The sequence below is a fragment of the Solea solea genome, chromosome 11 (assembly GCF_958295425.1).
Source record: "Solea solea chromosome 11, fSolSol10.1, whole genome shotgun sequence".
Taxonomy (NCBI): domain Eukaryota; kingdom Metazoa; phylum Chordata; class Actinopteri; order Pleuronectiformes; family Soleidae; genus Solea; species Solea solea.
In genome coordinates, this window is record NC_081144.1 from 25,723,606 (window position 1) to 25,750,397 (window position 26,792).

The 26,792-nt window shown below is 42.8% G+C and overlaps 1 protein-coding gene across 1 annotated transcript in view; it reads right to left on the reverse strand.

Moving 5' to 3' along the window:
• The window catches only part of LOC131468358 (ERC protein 2-like), a 194,558-nt gene that overhangs the window by 114,042 nt on the left and 53,724 nt on the right, over positions 1-26,792 (reverse strand). The window contains exons 12-16 of the mRNA XM_058642483.1: positions 22,797-22,961; positions 15,365-15,406; positions 14,903-15,075; positions 9,880-9,973; positions 826-981 (exon numbers count right to left, since the gene is read on the reverse strand). Coding sequence (XP_058498466.1) covers positions 826-981; positions 9,880-9,973; positions 14,903-15,075; positions 15,365-15,406; positions 22,797-22,961 — 630 coding nt within the window. The remainder of the gene's footprint in view (positions 1-825; positions 982-9,879; positions 9,974-14,902; positions 15,076-15,364; positions 15,407-22,796; positions 22,962-26,792) is intronic.

The window sequence follows — 26,792 nt, forward strand, 5'->3', positions numbered from 1 at the left end:
TTCACGCCAGCTTCACTGAAGGCAAATCCATTTTTATTCAGCCGATGAAGGTGACAAACCCGAGGTGTCATCGCATAAGAAAATCATGTTTCAGCGCTGACATGTTTGCAGCGGCGTGAAGAAGAGAAAACAAGAGCCCAGTTTTAAACTCTCTCTCTCTCTGAGTCCATGTGTGAACGTGCGCGCGTGATGAAGAACGATGTTTAAGTCTGAAGCAACACAGTCGCCGCTCTTCACTCGCGCCGTAAACCGCCGCCTGCTCTCGTGTTACTTGTGGCACGCATAAGTAATGCGAGGTCATTCTCATTCAAATGCACAGTCACACCGGGAGGAAACACACGCCCTCGCCAGGTTTCACTTTCCCACCACAGACACACCTACACACACACACACACACACACACACACATGTGGAGCAGCCAGCTGGCGATCACAGACACAGATAGATAGCGGAACATGCAGAGCTTTAAAAGAGAAAAAAGAAAGGCAGTCTGTGCTCCATCAAGACTGCAGGCCCAGACTCTAAAGCTTTGTTAATGAATTCTAATTACATGCACATAAACTCAAAATAAGTCAAACATGTGCTTACATTTGAAAGCATGCAACGGAAAATGAAAGAAGGATGACGGAACTTATTTTCAGTTTCATAAAAGCAAAATGGAAAAGCATGTTTGTGGAAGATAAACGGGGGGAAAGCATGAGGCGTCCATTTTGTGACGGCCCGCTCATCAGCACGCTCCGCCACATGGGGGCGCAGTTAACATTCCCCGAGGAAACTACGTGTACTTCAGAGCGGGTGTTTGTGTAATGCAAAATCAGGTAGAACCTCTCTCTGGGCCTGAACGCGAGCGGCCTCCTCCTGCGCCCACAGCGCCTCCCTGTGGGCAGATGTGTTCATGCTCTCCCTCAGGGCCGTCTCCAAGTCCCTGATCCGCTCCACCGTCTCCCGCATGGCATCCTGGGAAGCCAAGAGAGGAGGAAGCTGAGGTGGGAGGAGGAGGGACGAAGGGGAGGGGTGGGGTTCAAGGAGGAGGAGGAGGAGGGGGGGGGGGCGAAGGCAAAGTAACAAAAAACCAGGGAGAGAGTGTTTTTTTGTTTGAATAAATATAAAAATAAAAAATGGTTTCGTGACGCTCGAGGATCATTTGAGAATTCCTCAAAAAAGGGGATTAATTCATGTAAAAAAGAGAGAAAGAAAAGAGATGAAGGGATGAAATCACTGCAGCCGAGACACAAGAGAGTGATAAGTCATGGAGACTGTGTGTGTGTGTGTGTGTGTGTGGCCTCTCCGACACCTGGAGAGCGCAGGAAACAGATCCTTTATCCACAGTGGGCGATAGAACTGTAAAAGAAAACAGTGGACAGAAATAATAACCTCACACCCACCACCACCCTGTCTGTCTGTCTGTCTGTCTGTCTGTCTGTCTTCCTCTCTTTTTTTAAATTTCCCCTCTGACTCCTAAAATGTTGACTCATCTTCAGTTTCACACATTTTCTGGCAGCAGCAGCAGCAGCAGTAGGAGCAGCAGGAGGAGCAGCAGCAGCAGGAGGAGCAGCAGCAGCAGCAGGAGGAGCAGCAGCAGCAGCAGCAGCAGCAGCACAGAGACAAGCGTGTAAAAGGATGAAAGAGTTCAGAGAGAAGTTGTGATCCTTTGTTGTGAAACAGTCAGATTTATGTCATATATGATAATATCATGTTTCATGTATCAACGTGGAAATGACTTCACACAGGAAGACGAGTTTGAAGGTTCCTGCACACAGGAAGTGACTCTTTTTAGGTGAAGACAGACACCAAGATGTCAGAAATCAGACAGTCCAGAGAAATGGCTGCAAACAAGTTCAAGTTTGACTGGATCGAGGACGTCTTGTCTCCGCCCACCCCTGCTCTGCAGCTGCATACACACAAATGCCCCACAGTTCCTCAGACGAAGGAGGTAAACACACAAGCAAGTTGTGGGTTCGATTCTCTGCTCTGCTAGTCCACATGCTTAATTTAGCAACTTCAGAGTCTTTGTGATGGTGGGTGTCTGTGTCCACTGCCCCCTACTGTCTGTTAGCGGGAAAACAGCCTCCACTGACACAGAGTGTGAGGAATAAGGAGGTGTTTGAATATGAGGGGCCGTATAGGCCATAATCAAAACTCACCTCTCACACATACTAGTAAAACCTCTCACACATACTAATGAAACCTTTCACATATACTACTGAACCTCTCACATATACTACTGAAACACCTCGCATATACTAGTGAAAATCAAACCTCTCACATATACTAGCAAAACCTCTCGCATATACTACTGAACCTCTCACATGTACTACTGAACCTCTGACATATACTACTGAAACCTCTCACATATACTACTGAACCTCTCACATATACTACTGAAACCTCTCGCATATACTAGTGAAAATCAAACCTCTCACATATACTAGCAAAACCTCTCGCATATACTAGTGAAACCCCTCACACATACTAATGAAACCTTTCACATATACTACTGAAACCTCTCACATATACTACTGAAACCTCTGACATATACTAGTGAAACCTCTCACATATACTACTGAAACCTCTCACATATACTAGTGAAACCTCTCACACATACTACTGAAACCTCTCACATATACTAGCAAAACCTCTCACATATACTAGTGAAACCTCTCACACATACTACTGAAACCTCTCGCATATACTAGTGAAAAACAAACCTCTCACATATACTAGCAAAACCTCTCGCATATACTACTGAACCTCTCACATATACTACTGAACCTCTGACATATACTACTGAAACCTCTCACATATACTACTGAACCTCTCACATATACTACTGAAACCTCTCGCATATACTAGTGAAAATCAAACCTCTCACATATACTAGCAAAACCTCTCGCATATACTAGTGAAACCCCTCACACATACTAATGAAACCTTTCACATATACTACTGAAACCTCTCACATATACTACTGAAACCTCTCACATATACTAGTGAAACCTCTCACATATACTACTGAAACCTCTCACATATACTAGTGAAACCTCTCACACATACTACTGAAACCTCTCACATATACTAGCAAAACCTCTCACATATACTAGTGAAACCTCTCACACATACTACTGAAACCTCTCGCATATACTAGTGAAAAACAAACCTCTCACATATACTAGTGAAAATCAAAACTCTCACATATACTAGTGAAACCTCTCCCATATACTACTGAAACCTCTCACACATACTACTGAAACCTCTCACATATACTAGTGAAACCTCTCACACATACTACTGAAACCTCTCACATATACTAGTGAAACCTCTCACACATACTACTGAAACCTCTCACATATACTAGCAAAACCTCTCACATATACTAGTGAAAACTCTCACACATACTACTGAAACCTCTCGCATATACTAGTGAAAAAAAAACCTCTCACATATACTAGTGAAAATCAAAACTCTCACATATACTAGTGAAACCTCTCCCATATACTACTGAAACCTCTCACACATACTACTGAAACCTCTCACATATACTAGTGAAACCTCTCACACATACTACTGAAACCTCTCGCATATACTACTGAAACCTCTCACACATACTAATGAAACCTTTCACATATACTACTGAAACCTCTCACATATACTACTGAACCTCTCACATATACTACTGAAACACCTCGCATATACTAGTGAAAATCAAACTTCTCACATATACTAGCAAAACCTCTCGCATATACTACTGAACCTCTCACATATACTACTGAACCTCTGACATATACTACTGAAACCTCTCACATATACTACTGAACCTCTCACATATACTACTGAAACCTCTCGCATATACTAGTGAAAATCAAACCTCACATATACTAGCAAAACCTCTCGCATATACTAGTGAAACCCCTCACACATACTAATGAAACCTTTCACATATACTACTGAAACCTCTCACATATACTACTGAAACCTCTCACATATACTAGTGAAACCTCTCACATATACTACTGAAACCTCTCACATATACTAGTGAAACCTCTCACACATACTACTGAAACCTCTCACATATACTAGCAAAACCTCTCACATATACTAGTGAAACCTCTCACACATACTACTGAAACCTCTCGCATATACTAGTGAAAAACAAACCTCTCACATATACTAGTGAAAATCAAAACTCTCACATATACTAGTGAAACCTCTCCCATATACTACTGAAACCTCTCACACATACTACTGAAACCTCTCACATATACTAGTGAAACCTCTCACACATACTACTGAAACCTCTCGCATATACTACTGAAACCTCTCACACATACTAATGAAACCTTTCACATATACTACTGAAACCTCTCACATATACTACTGAACCTCTCACATATACTACTGAAACACCTCGCATATACTAGTGAAAATCAAACCTCTCACATATACTAGCAAAACCTCTCGCATATACTACTGAACCTCTCACATATACTACTGAACCTCTGACATATACTATTGAAACCTCTCACATATACCACTGAACCTCTCACATATACTACTGAAACCTCTTGCATATACTAGTTAAAATCAAACCTCTCACATATACTAGCAAAACCTCTCGCATATACTAGTGAAACCCCTCACACATACTAATGAAACCTTTCACATATACTACTGAAACCTCTCACATATACTACTGAAACCTCTCACATATACTAGTGAAACCTCTCACATATACTACTGAAACCTCTCACATATACTAGTGAAACCTCTCACACATACTACTGAAACCTCTCACATATACTAGCAAAACCTCTCACATATACTAGTGAAACCTCTCACACATACTACTGAAACCTCTCGCATATACTAGTGAAAAACAAACCTCTCACATATACTAGTGAAAATCAAAACTCTCACATATACTAGTGAAACCTCTCCCATATACTACTGAAACCTCTCACACATACTACTGAAACCTCTCACATATACTAGTGAAACCTCTCACACATACTACTGAAACCTCTCGCATATACTACTGAAACCTCTCACACATACTAATGAAACCTTTCACATATACTACTGAAACCTCTCACATATACTACTGAACCTCTCACATATACTACTGAAACACCTCACATATACTAGTGAAAATCAAACCTCTCACATATACTAGTGAAACCTCTCACATATACTAGTGAAACCTCTCACACATACTACTGAAACCTCTCACATATACTACTGAAACCTTTCACACATACTACTGAAACCTCTCACATATACTAGTGAAACCTCTCACACATACTACTGAAACCTCTCACATATACTACTGAAACCTCTCACATATACTAGTGAAACCTCTCACACATACTAGTGAAACCTCTCACATATACTACTGAAACCTCTCACACATACTACTGAAACCTCTCACATATACTAATGAAACCTTTCACATATACTACTGAAACCTCTCACATATACAACTGAACCTCTCACATATACTACTGAAACCTCTCACATATACAACTGAACCTCTCACATATACTACTGAAACCTCTCGCATATACTAGTGAAAATCAAACCTCTCACATATACTAGCAAAACCTCTCGCATATACTACTGATCCTCTCACATATACTACTGAACCTCTCACATATACTACTGAAACCTCTCGCATATACTAGTGAAAATCAAACCTCTCACATATACTAGTGAAACCTCTCACATATACTACTACTGAACCTCTCACATATACTAGTGAAACCTCTCACATATACTAGCAAAACCTCTCACATATACTACTGAACCTCTCACATATACTACTGAACCTCTCACATATACTACTGAAACCTCTCGCATATACGAGTGAAAATCAAACCTCTAACATATACTAGTGAAACCTCTCACATATACTAGTGAAACCTCTCACACATACTACTGAAACCTCTCACATATACTACTGAAACCTTTCACACATACTACTGAAACCTCTCACATATACTACTGAAACCTCTCACATATACTAGTGAAACCTCTCACACATACTACTGAAACCTCTCACATATACTCCTGAAACCTCTCACATATACTAGTGAAACCTCTCACACATACTAGTGAAACCTCTCACACATACTACTGAAACCTCTCACATATACTACTGAAACCTTTCACACATACTAGTGAAACCTCTCACATATACTACTGAAACCTCTCACATATACTAGTGAAACCTCTCACACATACTACTGAAACCTCTCACATATACTAGTGAAACCTCTCACACATACTACTGAAACCTCTCACATATACTAGTGAAACCTCGCACATATACTAGTGAAACCTCTCACACATACTACTGAAACCTCTCACATATACTAGTGAAACCTCTCACACATACTACTGAAACCTCTCACATATACTAGTGAAACCTCTCACACATACTACTGAAACCTCTCACATATACTAGTGAAACCTCTCACACATACTACTGAAACCTCTCACATATACTAGTGAAACCTCTCACACATACTACTGAAACCTCTCACATATACTCCTGAAACCTCTCACATATACTAGTGAAACCTCTCACACATACTAGTGAAACCTCTCACACATACTACTGAAACCTCTCACATATACTACTGAAACCTTTCACACATACTAGTGAAACCTCTCACATATACTACTGAAACCTCTCACATATACTAGTGAAACCTCTCACACATACTACTGAAACCTCTCACATATACTAGTGAAACCTCTCACACATACTACTGAAACCTCTCACATATACTAGTGAAACCTCGCACATATACTAGTGAAACCTCTCACACATACTACTGAAACCTCTCACATATACTAGTGAAACCTCTCACACATACTACTGAAACCTCTCACATATACTAGTGAAACCTCTCACACATACTACTGAAACCTCTCACATATACTAGTGAAACCTCTCACACATACTACTGAAACCTCTCACATATACTAGTGAAACCTCTCACACATACTACTGAAACCTCTCACATATACTACTGAAACCTCGCACATATACTAGTGAGCCATAACATCTCAATAAATCCTCTTGATTAAATATTTTATTTGATGTTCATGATCGAAAATTGTCAAGTCAGGCAAACTTGTGGCTCGTCACGTCAGCACAGCACAGCTGGAGGTGTGACAAACACCTGCACACACACACACGCACAGACGCACGCACACACACACGCACACACACACACACACACACACACGCACGCACACGCACACACACACACGCACACACACACTCACATGCAGACACACACACGCACACACACAGGAAGGCTGTGTGTGTCAGCAGTCTAAAGCCGTAATTGGACGTGACAGTTGGGGCTGTAATTTGATGCACGCACACACACACAGACACACACTAGTACACAAACACACACACTACCTACTGAGATGTGGCTTCAACTACAGGACCCCCGAGTGAAACCTAACCATAAAGCAGTGTCTGCCCGTGTGTGTGTGTGTGCATACAGGTGTGTGTGTGTGTGTGTGTGTGTGCATGCGTGTGTGTGCACGTGTGCGCGTGTGCATGTGTGTGTGCGTGTTATTAGTAACAAGAGAATATTTCTGGCTGAAAACGAGGAATGGAAAGAGGGAAAAGGAAGGCGTGAGGAAAGAGAAGGCTGTGGAGATGGAGCGAGTGCAGAGACAGAGATAATTGCCTGTGCAGCAGCAGTCATCACCTTCTGCCCCTGGGACGCCTCATTATGGAGTCTGGCCCTGTCCTCCGGTTTGATGCAGGATTATAATCACTTAAATAAACCAGAGAGTGAGAGAATGCACATTTCCAGCAGCCGCGCACCGACGACTCCTCAGCCTCGCACACGCACACACACACACACACGTGTCTCAGCATCAACCTCTATGTTCCTGTTTCATAATGTGTGTGATGTCACGATCTCGACCTCTGAAATCAAAGGTGGAATTGAGGATTTAGCCACGCCCCCAGTGTGACGTCCTGCAGACAAAGTATTGTGGTTGTAGCCATCGTAGCTCCTCCCACTAACCTGAAGCTGCTGCCCACTAACAGAAACCACAGTAACTGATGATTTGGGCAGCACATTGACTGAACTCGAAGCCCCTCCCACTTCTGTGTCCCCCGCCAGTTTAAGAAAAAACGCGGCGTGGAAACGATGTTGTGAGCGTGAAGCGTCTCCACGCGCACCATCAGGACAAAGACGTAACCACGACAACAACAAACACAGACAACTCTCCTGTCCTCATGTGGAGCAAAAACGTGACTGTATTCCGCCATGTGACGTCATGTGACGTCATTATTATTCAGAGGAGGAAATGTCCTCACTTTGATCTTCTATCAGAGCAACAGCAGCTTCGTTGCGTGTTTTCACTTTGAACTGATATCGTGACTGATCTGCTAAAAACAGTGGAGTCCAGTGTGTTAAAGTGTAAATGACGGTTTCAAACGTTACCGTCCCTCGTACTGAAAGGTAAATAAAAAGCCAGAATCCTGAGTGTGACAGATAACGACACATCAAGGCGCGTTTGAAGGCTTGAAGTGAACATTTCCGTGTGTTTTCTCTGTGTCTGTGAAGTGCAGCGTGGCGTGATGGAGACGATGGAGCTGAGAGATGATATCACTGCGTCCCACATAAACTCTGCAGCGTGGACCAGGGTCAGTGTGTGTTTGTGTGTGTTTGTGTGTGTTTGTTTGTGTTGACCCTCGGAGCGTGCCGTGTGTTCCTGATCCAGCCGCAGATCACCAGAGACAAATAAAAAGAGAGTTTCAGAAGGACTCGCACGATTAAATGTCAGAGACATCTTTGCAGGACGTGGGATTTAATCTGATGTTGCTCGCTTTGTAGATTAGCTGTAGCTTTAGCCACAGACGAGCAGTCGCAGGGTATTTTCTCACAGCATTCAAATCTCTGTTTTTCTCTGTATCAAATGTGCGCTCTGATTCCAGCCTTAAAACTCTCTGGGATTACAACTCTGGCATTTTCTGAGACACTAATCCAGAAGATTAATGACGGGGAATTTTACTTCCGCAACCCAGAGTCGTTCTTCAGGTCGTTACTTCAGACTTTTATTATTTATACCAACAGAAATAAATCCTCTCACTCTCCCTGAACACACGCAGCAGAGGAAACGTCGGACGCTGCCAGCACACGCAGAGACAACAAAACAGCTCCAACTCACTGATCACATCTTTACTCAACCCTGTCTCAGGCCACGCGGTGGCTTAGTGGTCAGAACCAGGGTCTTTCTGCAGGAGGTCACATGTTCTCCCCGTGTGTGCGTGCTTTCCTCCCACAGGCCACAAACATGCAGGTTTGAAGATCAGGTGAACAGGACGCTCTAAATTGACCTGAGGTGTGAGAGTGGACGTAGTTTGTCCTGTGATGGACAGGGGACCTGTCCAGGGTGTGACCACGCCTACCGCCCTCTGTCAGATGAGATTGGCACCAGCCAGGATTGAAACCAGGATTGAGAAACCCTGGATTAGAGCATGGATACCCATGAAGGAATGTACTGGGTCAGGCCAGATTAGAACCAAAAATCCAGAAAATGGTCACAACTAACATGGTCATTTCATTTTAGTGAAACAAAAGTAAAATAGGGTGAATTCAAATGTATTGATAGATTCATTTCACAAATGTGTAAATAAATAAGTTTATATTGTAGACTATTCATCGTTCCATATCCTCATAAATATTAATATTTCTCTTTTCTCTGAGCACAATCACATATTGACTGGTTTACACCTGAGTAAAGTGGTTTAGATTTAAATAATGTAAAGAATAAAGAGGAGGAAAGAGGAGCAGATGAATGAGTGTGAGACACACACACACACACACACACACGCACACACACCTGTGATAAAGAGTGTGGATGTCCATCAGGCGGGACGTCTGTCCTCATGTCCCCCGGAACCATGTGCTTGTGGACGTTTGGAGACTTGATTTGCCTTCAGATAGAAGAAAGAAAGCAATACAGATATAATCACATGTACACAATGGTTCTCATGTTTTTGTGTTTGTGTTTTATTATTCAGAGTTACGACGACATGACTGTTGACTGATGTGAGACAAAAAACACGCACACACAACACACACACGCACACACACAACACACACACACACACGCACACACACACACACGCACACACACACTTTCAAAGAATTTTAATAGCTTCTATCTATAGACGTGGCTAAAATGTAACAGGAGATAATAAATCTGCCGTCAGCGTCAGGCGCTGATTACAGAGCAGAACACGGCTTTGTGTTTACCTGCACACTCACACCTGGTTATTTAACCAGACAACACACACACACACACACACACACACATGGAAAATAAAACTAATGTCTCCATGACATCAGACATCAGTCGTTACAGCCCCACAGAAATAGAGTTTTTGCCTCGTCTGTGTTGTCATGGCGACTCTGTTCACACAGATCCCACCGTGAAGTAACGTGACAGCGAGGAGTTCATCATCACTGACGCTTATCCACTTTATTAGGTACACAGGTTTTCACGAGTCTTCTGGATCACGGTCTTCATCTCCAGCTCATTCTTCTCTGACATTTTCTCTCATTTCAAAGCCATAAAAGCTCTTAAAGGCGTACACACAGGTGTAATAAAGTCCTGTTAAGTCCTGAATTCAGGTGTTTAAATCAGGACTTTGGGCTCCAGGACCCTTATCTTCACTGAAGGACATCTTAATGAGACTTTTTGGACATGACTGTGTCCCAGTGGACAAAGCAACAACTATAAAGACATGGTTTGACTTTGGTGTGGAAGAACTTGACTGAGTCCTGACCTTTAACCCCATCCAGCAGCTTTGGGATGAACTGGAACAGAGATCACAGAGTGTGTGACCTGGGATCAGTGACCTCATCACTGCTCTGCAAATTCACCATCGAAACAATTCAAAGTCTTCTAAGAAGAGTTGTAAACGTGAGTCTCTGCTGCTGTAAAGGTCTGAACACACGGACACTGACCATGTTCCACTGGCACCACGTCGCCCTCACCCTCTCATAAACTCTCAAAATAGAATCCACACACACACACACACACACACACACACAGTGCTGACAGTGACAAATTAGCGTTGAAGAGAAACCCTGGAGCTCGGTAAACAGCCTGTGACCGAGCAGCTGCTCAAAGCTGCCACATTATTATTCCATGGCCACACCGGTGTGTTTACACTGCACAAAACACACACGTGTGTGTGTGTGTGTGTGTGTGTCTGTGTGTGTGTGTGTGTGTGATGAATACATAGAAAACAGTCACAACAGAAGCGAAGTCCAGCGTGTCTTTGACGTTATCACACCATAAACCATAAAGAAGAGTGGTATTTTAGCGCGGTGGCGTCTGTCGCTCTTCAGGAGAGATGAGGTGAGAGATAGAGAGCGCGAGCACGAGTCCACTCACTTTCACTCACGTTCACTTCTTTCCTCCTGGAGCTCTCGACACTCGCGCGATCCAACAAAAGCACCGGTGCTTGATTTCTGGCCGTTAAAGCACGAGCTCTGCTGTTCCTCTTCCTCCTTCAGCCTCTCCAGACACAGCTCTGTCATTCCCATCTATTCACACTCATTACCACACTTAAAGATCAGTGCGCTGTATTTTGGAGGCTTTCGTTGGCAGAGACTTAAAGATAGTAGCCATTAAGTTTGATCGTATAAGTGTATGATTGCTTTAAAATAAAACACGTTCTGTTTGTCTAGCTTTAGAATAAGCCTCGGCCAGCGCTGATGGACAAAATAACCACGTGTGCATTTTGCAGTTTCAAGTGGAAGCACGTTTGTTCTTCTTCTCCATCATCAATGATAGAACCTGCTGTTTGTATGACGAGGTTCAGCCGAGCTGACGTCACAGCAACAATGTCCAACTGTAGACCCAAACTCTAAGTCTAAGGACTGAACCATTCTGTCAACTCATCTCAACTAATGATTCTAATGATTCTGATGATTCACTAAAAAACCATGTCACCACAGTGGAGTCGAGCTAGAACTGCACCAGAAGAAGAAAAGCATTCTTTCTGGTCTGTGAAGGCTACCGTAGTTCCCTGGACTGCTTGGGAAAGTAAGAGGTGAGAGGAGGAGTCTTGCAATCTCAGGTCTCACCATTAGATGTCACTAAATCTCACACACTGGACCTTTAACTTGAGGCTGCATCTTGCCGTTTACAGCCTCCAACAACTGGAAAGCGCTCACTCTCCCACACCAAAGTCCATACATTAAACTGGTGCCTCCATAATAAGGTCATATGTACTCGATCAGCAGCAAGTGTTCTGAAATAAGGTATAAGGCCACGTCACTGACAGATGATCACAGAAGCATGTGGAGACTGAAGCAGAGATGAAGCAGAGACGATCCCCACATGTTCACCAGCAAGTCAGAGGAAAACTTCACAAAATACCCTACAAATAAGGACGTTTGGGGGCGGAGCTTTGACCAGAAGGCAAGCGAAAGAGGGCGGGATCGTCTGTCTCCTTCCACACCTACAGACCATTGATTCAAGGACAGCATTGAGAAAGACAAACATGACAGAAAAGTCCTCCGACCTCCCTCGTACCTTTGAGCAAGGCTCCACGTGAGTGTGTGAGTGAGCAGCGGCAGCTCTCAGATGTGAATGTGGGAAACTGTGGCAGTGTGAGTGCAGGGGGAGTGCAGGGGGTTTTAGTTGACTTTTCTGGGTAAATAAAGGTTAAAAAGAGTAATAACATGATTTTTATCTCCAGAACTCTTAATTCTCACTCTGTCTCCTCGTCTTGTTTTTAATAAACAACAAAAATCCAGTGATTTCATGCAGACACAGACGCCAGCAGCAGGATTTATAAAAGACAAAGATCCCTCTGAGAGAGAAGATGATGACATGAAGGATCGTTTATCCTGATGCACTGGTGAAAAAATACCATTTCACTGCCTATGTGTGTGTGTGTGTGTGTGTGTGTGTGTCTTTGTGAGGACCAATAATCTATAGACTAAAGGAAATGAGGACATTAGGGGCTTTTTAGGGGCTGAGACCTGGTTTGAGGGTTAGATTAGGGTTGAGTTAAAGGTTAATGTGAGGCACTTAGATTGGGGTAAGGGGCTAGGACAGGGGTCTGCAAAATCCCTGTATTATTGTGGGGTCCAGACAAAAGTCCCCACAGAGACAGAACTACACACACACACACACATGCACGCACGCACATACACACACACACACACAGATAGGGCTGGGCAATATATCGATATATTATATATTCTCTCTGAGCCTACAAGCCTAGTTCAGCTGCTCAGCCACGCCCCTTACATGGACGTACTACGTAGTGTTGTCCCGCCCACGCTACGTATCACAACAGACATTTGAAGGAAAACATGGCGGACGCGGTGCAGGTGGAGAGTGAGCAGAAAAAGAATAATAATGGCGCTGTTATTTTCTTAAATAAAAAAAAATGTACTTTTACTCCGATACATTTTTTTGAACTATCTTCGTTACTCGTTAATACAAAATAAAAGTTGAGCTGGTGACGTAATGTCTGTTTGTTGTCGCTAGTTTTTAGCGGCACCAGCAGTTAGCCGCAGATTTCGGCTCCAAGTGGACTTAAAACACATCAGTGTGTCCGACACCGAGGCTCTGGTCTCCGGGTTTCTGGCGTACACTCCGGACGCCGGGTTTCAGCTCTCAGCTGTTTCAGCTCTCAGCTGTCAGCTGACCGGCTGACCAGTGAGCTAGCGAGCTAACACGTTTTGTTCAAAATACCGTTATCATATCACATATTGCCTTTCGAACAAAAAATATCGCGATCTCAGTTTTGGTCCATATCGCCGAGCCCTACACACAGACACACACACACACACACACACGCGCACAGACACACACGCACACACAGACACACACACACACACACACCACAAACACACACACACACACACACACAGACACACACATGCACACGCAGACACACACATGCACACGCACAGACACACACATGCACACGCAGACACACACAGACACACGCGCACGCACACACAGACACACACATGCACACGCAGACACACACATGCACACGCACACACACACACACACACACACACACACACATGCACACACAGACACACACAGACACACAAACACACATGCAAACACACGCACACAGACACACACACATGCACACAGACACACAAGACAGCAGCTCTGACACAATGAACACCCAGAGGGGAAAATAATCTCTTTCAGTGATACATCTATAAAATAAAGACACACACACACACACTCGCACACACACACACACGCTGTGTTTCCCACAGCGTTCAGCTCGCTCAGGTTTTCATGCCAGAGTGCAGAGTCTGTAAAACGGCTAATGAACGAGGCAGGAAACTGACGCTCAGTCAGAACCAACGCTGTGGCCTGATGGAGACAACAAAAAATGTCCTTTTCACACACGCACACACACACGCACACACACACACACACACACACAGACACGCATGTCTAAAAGTCATTGTGCTGTGATTAAAAGTTTTGTAGAAGTAGAGACGTATTAGAGTTTACAAGTACATTTAGAGTACATTAATTTAGGTCGTCCTTTTCCTAAGTGGCTGAAGTTGGTGTTTCCTTGTGATCGACAACGACAAGTGTCCCTTTAATAGATGGGATGTTTAGGAGCTCATGTGAATGGTCATGATTATGGACGATGTTATTTAAGGAGAATTAAAGACGTTAAAGAAAGAACTTTAGAAGCATGACATCGTGGAAGTGGTTTCAAGTGCTGGGAGGACACAGAGTGGACAGTTTATGTCTCGTGGATCACTGCTTTATAAATAGAACACTTGGGAAAGATCCTACAAAGATCCTGAGGACACACAGATGGTGTACTGTGACAAACACAAAGGACCCTCACCTCTCCACGTCAGGGATTTTCTTGTCCGTCTCCGCGTCCCTCAGAGCGGACATGAGCCTCTCCACCTCGGCCTGCGACCTCCCAGACTCCTCTCTGTAGCGGGAAACCTCCTGCTCCAGAAGCCTCAGACGGTCGTTGATGTCCGGACACTTCCTGACTGCGTCCTCTGTGCTCTGTGGAGGAGGCGGAGATTACAATATTGTTTATTTAAAGAGAAAATAAGCAGAACATGTGAATGTTCAATGACAATCAAGTGGTTAATGCTGAATAAAACCAAAAGGCTCCCAGAACGTTCTGGGAACCAGAAATTGTTAGCATTCAGTTGCTAACTCCAGTAGTTGGGAAATAAAGCCCCGCCTCCATGCTAGAGGATAATTGGCCAGATTTTGGTCCTGATCTGGACTTTCCACAGACACACACACATACAAACAGACAGACAGACACGCACACAGACAGACGCACCGTGGGACTCACTGCCGGTGGACCGTTGACTTTGGCTGGAACCTGGAAGATAAAAACACAGGATGTGAGTGTGGAGCAAAGATCACAATAGAAATGATTAATCATTCATTAACATTCATATCTGTGACAGCTGACATCATAGGTGTCAAACCTGCGGTCCGCGACATGGAGCCAGAATGAACACACATGTGGTAGATGTTGCCTTAGTTCAGTGATCAGCATCTGGAGGCCCCCAGCAGATGAACCAATCAAGTTCAAGAACTTTTCAAGGACTTTCAAGGACCAATTCCCTCAAATTCAGCTTAAGATAACTTGTCTTTCAAGGGCATTGGATTATTTTTTTCAAATTCAAAAACTTTCCAGGATTTCAAGGACCGGTGGGAACCCTGATGAATTAAAAAAATCAGATTTTTCATATTTTTGCCTTTTATTCTGAAAAAACCACAAGCTTAAACCAACACTTAAATTAGAAAACAATGGTTTCAATGAGGAGCCAGAAACAGGTTTTGTCTTTATGAAGATACGATGTTTGCCGTCGTTGAACGTGGACCAAAATCTATTTTGTTGAAATGAATGTTGTGTGTCTTCAGGCTCCTCCTCAAACACTCTCACAGTACTCAGGGTTGGGCTCATGTGACCTGACGTCTCAGAACCTTGGACTCTCTCACCAAACATCAGGGCTGAAGAACCCGACACAGGACTTCAGGAAATTCTCTCAAGATGTTCCTGAGATGTTGTATCCACAAGACAAAACATGTGTCTTTGACCTTTGACCTTACCTAACCACCAAACTGTAATCAGTTCATCTGCGAGTCCAAGTGAACATATGTGGCAGATTTAAAAGGATGAGGTTACAGCGACCTTCACCAACCTGAACCTGTTCCTCTTTCAGTCCCAGTGAACGTTTGAGTCATGAATAATGAATATTCATAAGATCATGAGGTCACACTAAGAACTTTACTTTACACCAACACATTCTAATCAGCTCATCATTTGCAGGGGAATCTCTTCAGATTTTGGTATTTGGTATTTGGTCAAAGGTCAAAGGTCGAGTTCCAAGTCAACAAATAGCATTTTATTCACAGCTGATCGTCAACAAACAGCTGAAAGAAACCAATGAGGAGCAAATCTGTGCATGCAGACTGTGACACATGTAAACGCAGTAAAGTCGACATCAGAGCACAGACCAACTCCTCTGAGCAGCGTTTAAAGCTAAAGGAAAAAGGTAAAGCAATCCTTCATCTGTGGTTAGGCTCATAATCCAGCTGAAGCAGAACCAATCTGTACCCTCATCCGCTCTCATCCCCTCATCACCCCCTCTGCCGCCTCCTTTTCTGTGGTCTTCCTCTATCAGTCTCCACCCCGGGCCGTCCTTCATGTTCACTCATTATCATTCTATAATTACCGTCTCGCTCTGTTCAGCTGCGATTTTATGAGACCACCAAACATCTTTCTCTTTTTTCCTTCTTTCTCTCGCTTAAATGTGGAAGAAAACGCCGACGAATTCTTTCTTGTGTGAGAAAAATATCCCAGAGGAAGTTTGTAACCTAGAATTATCTTCTTCTTTCTCGTCTGTCTGCTGTGTTTGTAAAGATTGTTTAACATGTCGAGACAGCTGAGGCCACTTGTTTAAACATCATCAAACACACACACACACACACACACTGTGAAGTCCACATAACTCTGAAACAGTAGAATTACTGCCCAGTGCTTGTTTGCATCCGTCGACCAACGCAGTTTCAGTCTAAACAGTTATTTTCCAGACTCATCTAACATCCAGTTGTTGACTTTTAAGAAAGTTAATGTTGAGCAGTTGGGGCGAGAATCGCAGGCTAACGATCAAACCACGTTATTCTGTTACTCTGACGCCGCTGCAGAGGAGTCATGACAGTGACATCATCTGTGACATCATCAGATCAATATTTGGCTCCAGCGGGTCACAAACCGAGGAAATACTCCTGCAGCAGAACCTGTTTAGTGACCTTTGACCTTTGAATTCTGACCACAAAAATCCAAACAGTCCAAGTTTCTGGCAAACGTGAGCACACTTCAACTTTTCTTAACTGAGCATGTTTGAAAAACAAGTCCAAGTGAACATTTGTGTGAAAAAGGTTCTGATCGTGTGTTTGACATCACAACATCAAATCAAGTCTATACCAAATGGCATTAAATGAACAAAGTGACCGAGACCTTGATGTTTCATTCACAAGCCCAAAGGTCCCCCAACTGGGGAACCCTGACAGAGTCTGGCAGCCTAGTTTCGATAAGGTGAAAAAAGTGAATTTTGAGAGAATATTTTGAAGCTGGGCATCAAATTAAACAGCGAAATCTGGGCTACAAGGCTGTAATGTGTAAAAAGCTAATTTAAATGTGACAAACACAGCTCTAATGTATCAAACTTCATAAGTACTCCTGCGCCAAAGCCGCCATTTTATCCAAAACACACACCCTGCGACTCAAATGAAAGCTGAGACTCTGTTTCCAACAGTGTACACCGCAGCAGTATAGACAAAGCATTACTGAGATCAAAGCCAAAGAACACAGACAACAGAAACATCTGAAAAACCACTCTTACTTTTGATGTTTGTTTCTCCGTTAAAAGTTCATCTTTCACCGCAAACAAAGCGCTGACTTCCTGTGTTACATTCAAAAGCTTCCGGGCGTCTCTAGGTGACGTCATCACGTTTTGAGAAGCATTACCCTATCCTAAGGCAGCAGCCAGGCACTATGTTGCTTCTCATTGGCTAACAAAGCTGTCAATCAAAATTCGGAGATGACAGCATCCTTCTATTGGCCATAAGGAAGCCAATGAGATGTTGTCCATTCATGTAGACCATTCCCTCGCTGAGATACAGGCCAGCAAAGAGAGACAATGCTCAATAGGCCCATCTGGTGTTCGTTTTTAGAATGGAAAACATATTAAAGTCGGCAGGAAGTTTGAAACAATGACATCAATTGTTTTATTGAACATTAATAGTTATATAAAAGTGAAGAAAGTAGTTTAATACACGCTTCACTTGATCAAAGTCAAACTTTGCAGAGATGATGTTCACAGGTTGTTCTTTGATTTGAGTGAGTTTAGAGCTGATTCTCCATCATTCCAGAGACATATTCATCCTTATTTTTATTTTATTTTTTCAGGCGAAGCTGAATTATTTTCATTTTTTTGTGTGCCATCTTCATTTACACTTCACCAGTAACACTTACACTGATATTTACACATCTTTTTCCCTTCACTATGACACCAAAAGTATTCAAATAGACCTTGTGGTTGCAGAGATATACTCATTTTATTATAAGTATGACATTTTCGAGCAGAGACCTACAAAAGAGGCTACAGAGGCCTTGACCTTTGACCCTGAGATCAAGTGAACGTTTGTGCCAGATTTGACAAAATTCATCATAAAAAACGATGAATGCATGAACAGACGACGCACAGAGCGTAAAAAAACATCACAAACACAAAATGGAGACGCAGCACGAATTAGAATTTCAACAGGGGTTAGTGATGTTATGACAGGAAGATACAGTTACATACATGGTCAGAAAAATTATTATTATCATTCCTGGGAATTTCTCTATAGTGTAAATATTACAAATAAGTGAAACATGTGTGGCCACCAGGCTGCGCCGCTGTGAGTGTGAAACTCAGTAGATTCAAGAGTGGAAAAATCTGATTCTTCTTATCTTTGTACGGAAAAAGTATAAAAACCCTGAAAGAAACATTTACCAAACTTCCTGAAAAGTCTTTAAAGTGGCGTTTAACAGCCGTGACTCATGAAGCAAAACGGCCATCGTTCATCCTCTGACGAGACGTTTTGATTATCAGTAATAATGTAACCAGTCAAGGTCACCACAAGCTACGAGATTATGAAACAACGTTATATGTCCCTGAAAAAGCCACAAGTCCACATTAAATCCACCAGATTTCAATAAAAACATGTTTAAAGCAGTAGTTTTAAGTACTGGAACCTGGAAACTAAGGTTTATCTCACTTTATGAACTCCTCACTCCCCCACACCAAATTCCATAGAGAAAATCATTGATTTATTATCACACACACAGGAGTTTCTGATCAAGTGCTGCCTCCATCACTAAGTTCAAATGTGTTCATTTGTGACTTTGGTGTTTGAAATCCTTCTTCCACATTTATGGAAGCAACACAAACGCACTAAACGTGGCAGCAGTGGCCCGACAGCACTCGTGTCCCTGTGAGCTAAAAACCATGGTTTTCTCTATGGAATTTGGTGTGGGAGAGGTTCAATTCCCACTCCAATAATCAGATTCTTCAGTTATCGTAGGTTTGAGCAGATGTTGATTCCAGGCTGACAGCGGTTAGTTTCGGTGCCTCACACAAGCAAGAGGAGCTGGTAGTTGTTGGAAAGCGATCACTTGCGGTGGTTTATGGGATGAATCGTTCCTTTACTCTTAGAGTCATTATTTACAGTGGTTCTTAATTATGTCTGGTGGAATGTTTTCTCTCCTGTCAGTATTTCTTTCAAGGATTTTCTGGAGAGAATCAGACGGGAAATTTCCTCTCTAACAGGTGGCAGTCAAAGCTTTACAGGACTCAGGAGTTCTTTGAGGTGTGGTGGTCTCTGTGGAAAGGGTCCTGCCTTCCCTGAGGTTCTTTACTCTTCTTCTCTTTGAAGAGTAAGTGTTTATTTCCTGACGTCCTCTCCTGACCCTCGGTATCAACAAATACCGTTTTATGGGAAGAGGACGCTGATGCAGCGGCGTGGACGCAGCGGCTCTGGGGTCGAGATAAAAAGCTCCACTAACAGCTCGACTGAGTCAGTAATCCAAACATCTGCGGATGCAGTGAGAGGTTCACTGTGTGTACGAGGACACACACTTCAGAGGTTAATGGCTGCTCATAACAGCTGCTCATAACAGCGTCGTCAGGCATCGGCGTCTCCATTTTTGGTCGTGTGTTTTTTTTATATTCAATTTAAATGGAGGAACTTCCCATACGTCTGTTGGAGCTGTGATGAATTCCAGTGCAGTTACTCAAACTCGTGATATTTGTCATGTCTTCATTTTAATATCAAGCACATTTAAGTGGTCAGGGTTACTCTGTGTTTACTTTCTCCATAAGCCTTGTTTTTAACAGTATAATAAAACATCCACTATGTAAATAATTGCTCAGTGAAAACACAATTACAGTTTGTCCCAGTCTCAACAAATCCCACACTCATGCCCTTGTTGAATTATATTGGAATGTTCATCAAATTTAAAGGCAAAAAACAGTATTTGGGAAGCCTCTGTGACCTTTGAACTCCGCCCACCCAAACGCCAACCGTTCATTTGTGAGTCCAGAAGAACATTTGGGCAAAAATATGAAAGGATTCTCTCAAGGTCTTGTTTAAGAAGCTTCATCTATGATATTCATAAACACACGGGCTCATCGTGACCTTTGACCACAAAACTCCAATCGCTCCATTCTTGAGAGAAACATTCACTAGATGTTCCTTAAACACTCGATCGACCAAGTTCAAAGTAATCCATCCAGGCATTCATCTCATACCAAAGACCAAAGTCAGATCTGCAGTCACAAGGCAAACTGTGATTTATGAGCTCGCGGCGAACATGGCGTTAGATCATAGTCAGTTTAACTGTGAGTCCAAGTGAACGTTTGGACCAAATTTGAAGAAGTTCCATCAAGGCTTTCTGAAGATATGAAGAATGGCTCAGAAACATCCATGGGTGGAAAACTTGAAGAACCAAATAGCTTCTTCTCTTTGCTGTTGTGGAGATTTAAAACCAAAAACCTGCACAGATGTTCCTGATGAAGGTCTGATGTCCGTGTGCAGACCACGAGGCCTTCAGAGTAACGACGCAGCAAATCACCACGAGGTCCTGGAGCGCGGTGGTCCCACTGAACAGGAGACCTGGACCAGGTCCTTTTCTTTTATTACACTTACAGACTGTGATGTGAGTTTTATTTGTGCTGGATGTCTTTCATCTACAACACCTTACATAACGCGCTGGAGTCTGGATCCTGGATCCTGACTGAGCACAAGCACATGAACAGATGATGTCACTGGCAGCGTGTGTGTGTGTGTGTGTGTGTGTGTTAGGTTTAATCAGTTTAATCTAATCTCTGACTCTTCTGTGCTTTGGTGACCGAGGAGCCGACAGCTCATCGTTCTGAGTGGCTGTACGTTCACTACAATGACAATCTTTATTTTTGCAAAGAAACGTTTGTAAATGATTCACTTTATTCTCTGCAGCGTGTGCATGGACATGGGAGTTTGGGAGCTAGCGGTTGAGCATTAGCACCGAGCGAGCAGTTGCACTTTATATTATTTATTTAGTTTGTGGAAGAAAAAGTCACGGAGCACGTTCTCGTGACGTAACGTGGAAAACAACATTGTTTGTTTTAGGTGTAAACGCAAACGTCAGTTTACAGGTCGATTTCCATCAAAGTCCAAGCTCACGTTCAGAAGAAGCTGCTGCTGTCTGTGGCTTTTATGTGGTGTCAACATGCAACAAGATATCATTTACAGGAATGAGTGTGTGTGTGTGTGTGCGTGTGTGCGTGTGTGTGCGTGTGCGTGTGTGTGCGTGTGTGCGTGTTTTATGAGCATAAAAGAAAACATTCGCAAAAATTCTGGCCAAGCGTCTGCCCCGAGAGAGGGAAAAAAGAGAGAAAACTAAATAAGACGACAAGTCCCTCTCTCCCTCTCTCCCCCCCCCTCTCTCTAGTTTCTCTCTCTCTCTTTTGTTTCTCTCTCTCTCCCCTCTCTCTGTCCCTCTCTCCCTCTCTCCCCCCCGTCTCTTAATTCATCCCTCCATCCTGCAGACAAACAGTCAGCTAACAACCCTGCAGACATTTATTAACAGTTCAGAAAGAGGAAGTTGTTTTCATCTATGAAATCAGACAGTTGGGAACGAGCTTGTCATGTTCCGTTGTCAATGTCATTTTATTGTGAAATTCCCTCTTATTTTGAAGTCTTGTTCGTCCCTTGTCTGTCCCTGTACGTGATAGAGCTCAGTGAGTTAGTCGCTCGCTCCTCTGAACCAGTGTTCCTCAGTGTTCCTCAGTGTTCCTCAGTGAAATATGTTGTTCCATTTGAATCTAATAGATGTCAATAGAAGTAAAAACAAATGAGTATTTGATGACAGATATTTAAATAGACTGCACGTGGCAGACGTTAACACACACTTAACTTCAGCAGCAGCAAATGAAATCATGTTTCTGTTTAAACTCCACTCTTCTTCCTGTTGCTCGAGCGACGAGTGGACACGACTGAACTTCAACTCAACCAGAGTTAAAGTTCTTCTTATACTGCACTGGATATTTCACTTTTAACGACAGCAACACAAAAACAACACACACACACACACACACACACACACACACACACCTTTTCCATTATCCACACAACATCTTTTCCTATGACACAGTAACCAAACCCTCCTCACTGACCTCTCCATCGGGTCTCTGGTTCGGGGTCAGGCCGTGGTTTGTGGTCTGGATCTGCGACAGTTTGTCCTTCAGCTCGCGGTTCTCCTTCCTCAGCTGGTCCAACTCCTCCAGCCGAACCCTGTCCTCCCGCTCCCTCTGCTCCCGGAGGTTCTCAATCACTCGCTCCTGAGAAAGTAGGAAAAAGAGAGTTTGGCAAGCGGCGTGAGCAGGAGTATGGTGAAGGCCTGCACCGCTATTATCTGCATAAAAAGCATGTCCACATTTATGAAATGATATAAAATGGGTCTTGTGCAGCGTCCAGAGGGGAATGGATTGTGATTTCAATCCTTCCCTATCATTACAGAAGAATTTAAGACGGTCTGACCACCGTGCTTCACAGAGTGCAGCCAAAGATAAACTCGTAAATAAAATCCATCCGTCCATAGATGACATCATCAGGTCAGCACTGAGGGGGAAACACACAGTGATGTTTGAGGGACAGCGGAGACACATTTGCTGGGATTGGACAGAAACGTAGATCACTCTCTAACGACTGATGAACCTCGTGTTCTCAGCTGAGAGCGCTGACACCAAACCAGGTCCACACCACGGGCGGCAAAGCATGCGAGGTATGTGTCAGAGATTTATATACGACTTACAGTGAGACTTAAAAATCCTACTTATAATTCTAAACATAACACTTACCTCTATAGGTAAGGGCGGGAGCGAGAGAGAGAGAGAGAGAGGGGGGGGGAGGGAGAGACCACGTGGGTAATCAGGTCCTGGGTGTTTTCTCTACGTTATGAAATATTTCAAGGATGTTTGGGGTTTAGAGAATGAAACCAGAAATGTGATAATAAAACCTGCCTCTATGGAGCTCAACTGTGTGCACGTTAACACAACAGAAAACGTACACATCACATCACACACACACACACACACACACACACACACATACACACAAACACACACACTGCCCCGGCCTGTTAATGAGAACCACAGAGCTGTGGCTGGCCAGTGGCTCCACGAGCAGGTTTGTGACAGCGTGTGTGATTAGCAACACACACACTGGCTCTTGTAAACACATTACACACACCCTGCGTTGACCACAATGTCTGAACAGCTCGCCAAACGTTCTCCTCGTCACAGCAGAAATTATATGTGGGCTCTGCATCAGAAGTGGTTTCTGAGTAAATACGCGGACAGACGCCGAAAAAGGGATTTTACAGTTTACTGCGCCGTCATTTCAAAGTCTGCCGGCAACACAAATACATGTAGGCGATAAAAGATGAAACACAAATTTAGTAAAGACGCAGGTCTGTGAGCTCACAGGAAACAGCTCTGCTTAAAATTCATTTATATTCAATTAAATGAAGTAAACTAACATTATCAGAGATAATAATGAGTAATAAACATTCACATGTATTGGGAAATCTAACTTTTTATCTGACAGCTATCACTGATCTCATCGGAGTGTGAATCACTTTTTACCTCACGATACGATACACGATACCAAAAATATCACGATACACGATACCAATAATATCACAATACACGATACCAAAAATATCACGATACACGATACCAATAATATCACAATACACGATATCAATAATATCACGATACACGATACCAATAATATCACGATACAAAATACCAATAATATCACGCTACAAAATACCAATAATATCATGATACACAATACCAATAATATCACAATACAAAATACCAATAATATCACGATACACAATACCAATAATATCAAGTACACGATACCAATAATATCACGATACAACGGTTCTGTCATAATCAATATATCTCAAAACAATCATACAGTGATCACGATATCCGTCGAACTGAAGTTAACGTGAGAAGTTAAAAGTGCAGGATGTCTCAGAGAACAAAGGTCAAAGGTCATGAACGTGGATGGAGCATCAAACCATTATCCTGCTGTAAACTCACTCTTCTTCAGTCATGACTTCATAGCTTCTCATAGCTCCTCCTTTACATGGGCGGAGTCACAGGGTCACGGCACAGCTGCATGAAACAGTGGTGATGTGGTTTTCTCCGCGACACAAACACAAACACGTGACGTAAAGCAGTTGTTTTGGGTGAAAGTGAATCATTAGAATCATTAGAATCATTAGTTCAGATGAGTTGACAGAATAGTTCAGTCCTTCAGTCACTGAACTGAAATACCAGTGAACGTGGTCATGATGGTGCTGTCTGTAAATCCGCCAGAATGTTGCAGATGAACGCATGTTTTCAGCATTTTTTCTTTGATCTACAGTTGGACATTGTTGCTTTGACGTCGCGCTCATGATTGCTTTTATGACACTCTCTGACCAATCAGAGGCCAGCAGTCGATGACGTCACAGTGTAGTATTAGCTGAACCTCGTCAGAGCAGGAAGTAAAACAAACAGCAGGTACCAGGTTCTATCACTGATGGAGAAGTACAAATAAACACTGGAGTGAAGCCGAGTCCACAACGGGAGAATTTACAAACTGTTCTTTCCCTAACACGAGTTTCCACTTGATCTTAACGTCCACAACTGTCCTCATTAACAACTCATATAAAAGTCTCTGCCAACACAATGTAAACCAGCATTCATCACTGAGCTGGAGAACAAACAAACATGTCCACCAAGAACTGCCGTCATTTTTTACACTAAGCTAAAACAAGCACCATCGCTAAGTAAAGATGGAGTCACTGTTGAAGTCCAGCCAGTCGGTTGGTGGTGGAGTGTGTACACACTTGCAAACTCAGGTTTGACTCTTCCACGGTCAAAGTTGGTACAGTAACTAAACATCAAATGTGTCCTGTGTTCAATTAGAAATGTCTGGCAGCGTGTGAACATGAGAGCAGATCCATAAACACATCGCTAAAGGCCTGTGCAGAAAACAACAGTTCAAAGCACCAGGCATTCCAACCTCTCTGGAGTAACTCGTTTCCAGAGGAATACAGTAAATCGACCGGGTTTTATTGCAAAAAAAATTACCTGTGCGATTAAATGCGGTGCATTTTTACAGAAAACAAAACCTCAAACTGGCTGCCATTCATCTTTTAATGTTTGTGGCGGTGTGCTAGCTCTGTGGTGCTGAGGTGAGGCTTTATGGAGACCAGCTGCTCTCTCACGTTGCCAGAAAAAAAAAAAAAACTGTGAATGTTTACGACCAACATCCACTCCATCCACTCACCCATCCGCCCATGTGGAGTATGTTTGCTTAGGTCACCTTGAATCAGACGAGCGGGGGAACACTGAGAAACCACGTTTGAGTACAAGGACCTCATCAGGAAGTGGGGTTTGGTTGATTTAATGTCACTTAAGAGAGAACTTCTTGGGTAAAAGTTTTTTAGTATTGAAACTGTTGAATGTTATGTAAAGTGTTGAGTTTCATGTAAAGTGTTCCGTTTTATGTAAAGTGTTGAGTTTTATGCAAAGTGTTGAGTTTTATGCAGTGTTGAGTTTCATGTAAAGTGTTGAGTTTTATGTAAAGTGTTCAGTTTCATGTAAAGTGTTCAATTTCATGTAAAGTGTTGAGTTTCATGTAAAGTGTTGAGTTTTATGTAAAGTGTTGAGTTTTATGCAAAGTGTTGAGTTTTATGCAGTGTTGAGTTTCATGTAAAGTGTTGAGTTTCATGTAAAGTGTTGAGTTTTATGTAAAGTGTTGAGTTTCATGTAAAGTGTTGAGTTTTATGTAAAGTGTTGAGTTTTATGCAAAGTGTTGAGTTTTATGCAGTGTTGAGTTTCATGTAAAGTGTTGAGTTTCATGTAAAGTGTTGAGTTTTATGTAAAGTGTTGAGTTTCATGTAAAGTGTTGAGTTTTATGTAAAGTGTTGAGTTTCATGTAAATTGTTGAGTTTTATGTAAAGTGATCAGTTTCATGTAAAGTGTTGAATTTTATGTAAAGTGTTGAGTTGTATGTAAAGTGTTGAGTTTTATGTAAAGTGTTCAGTTTCATGTAAAGTGTTGAGTTTCATGTAAAGTGTTGAGTTTTATGTAAAGTGTTCAGTT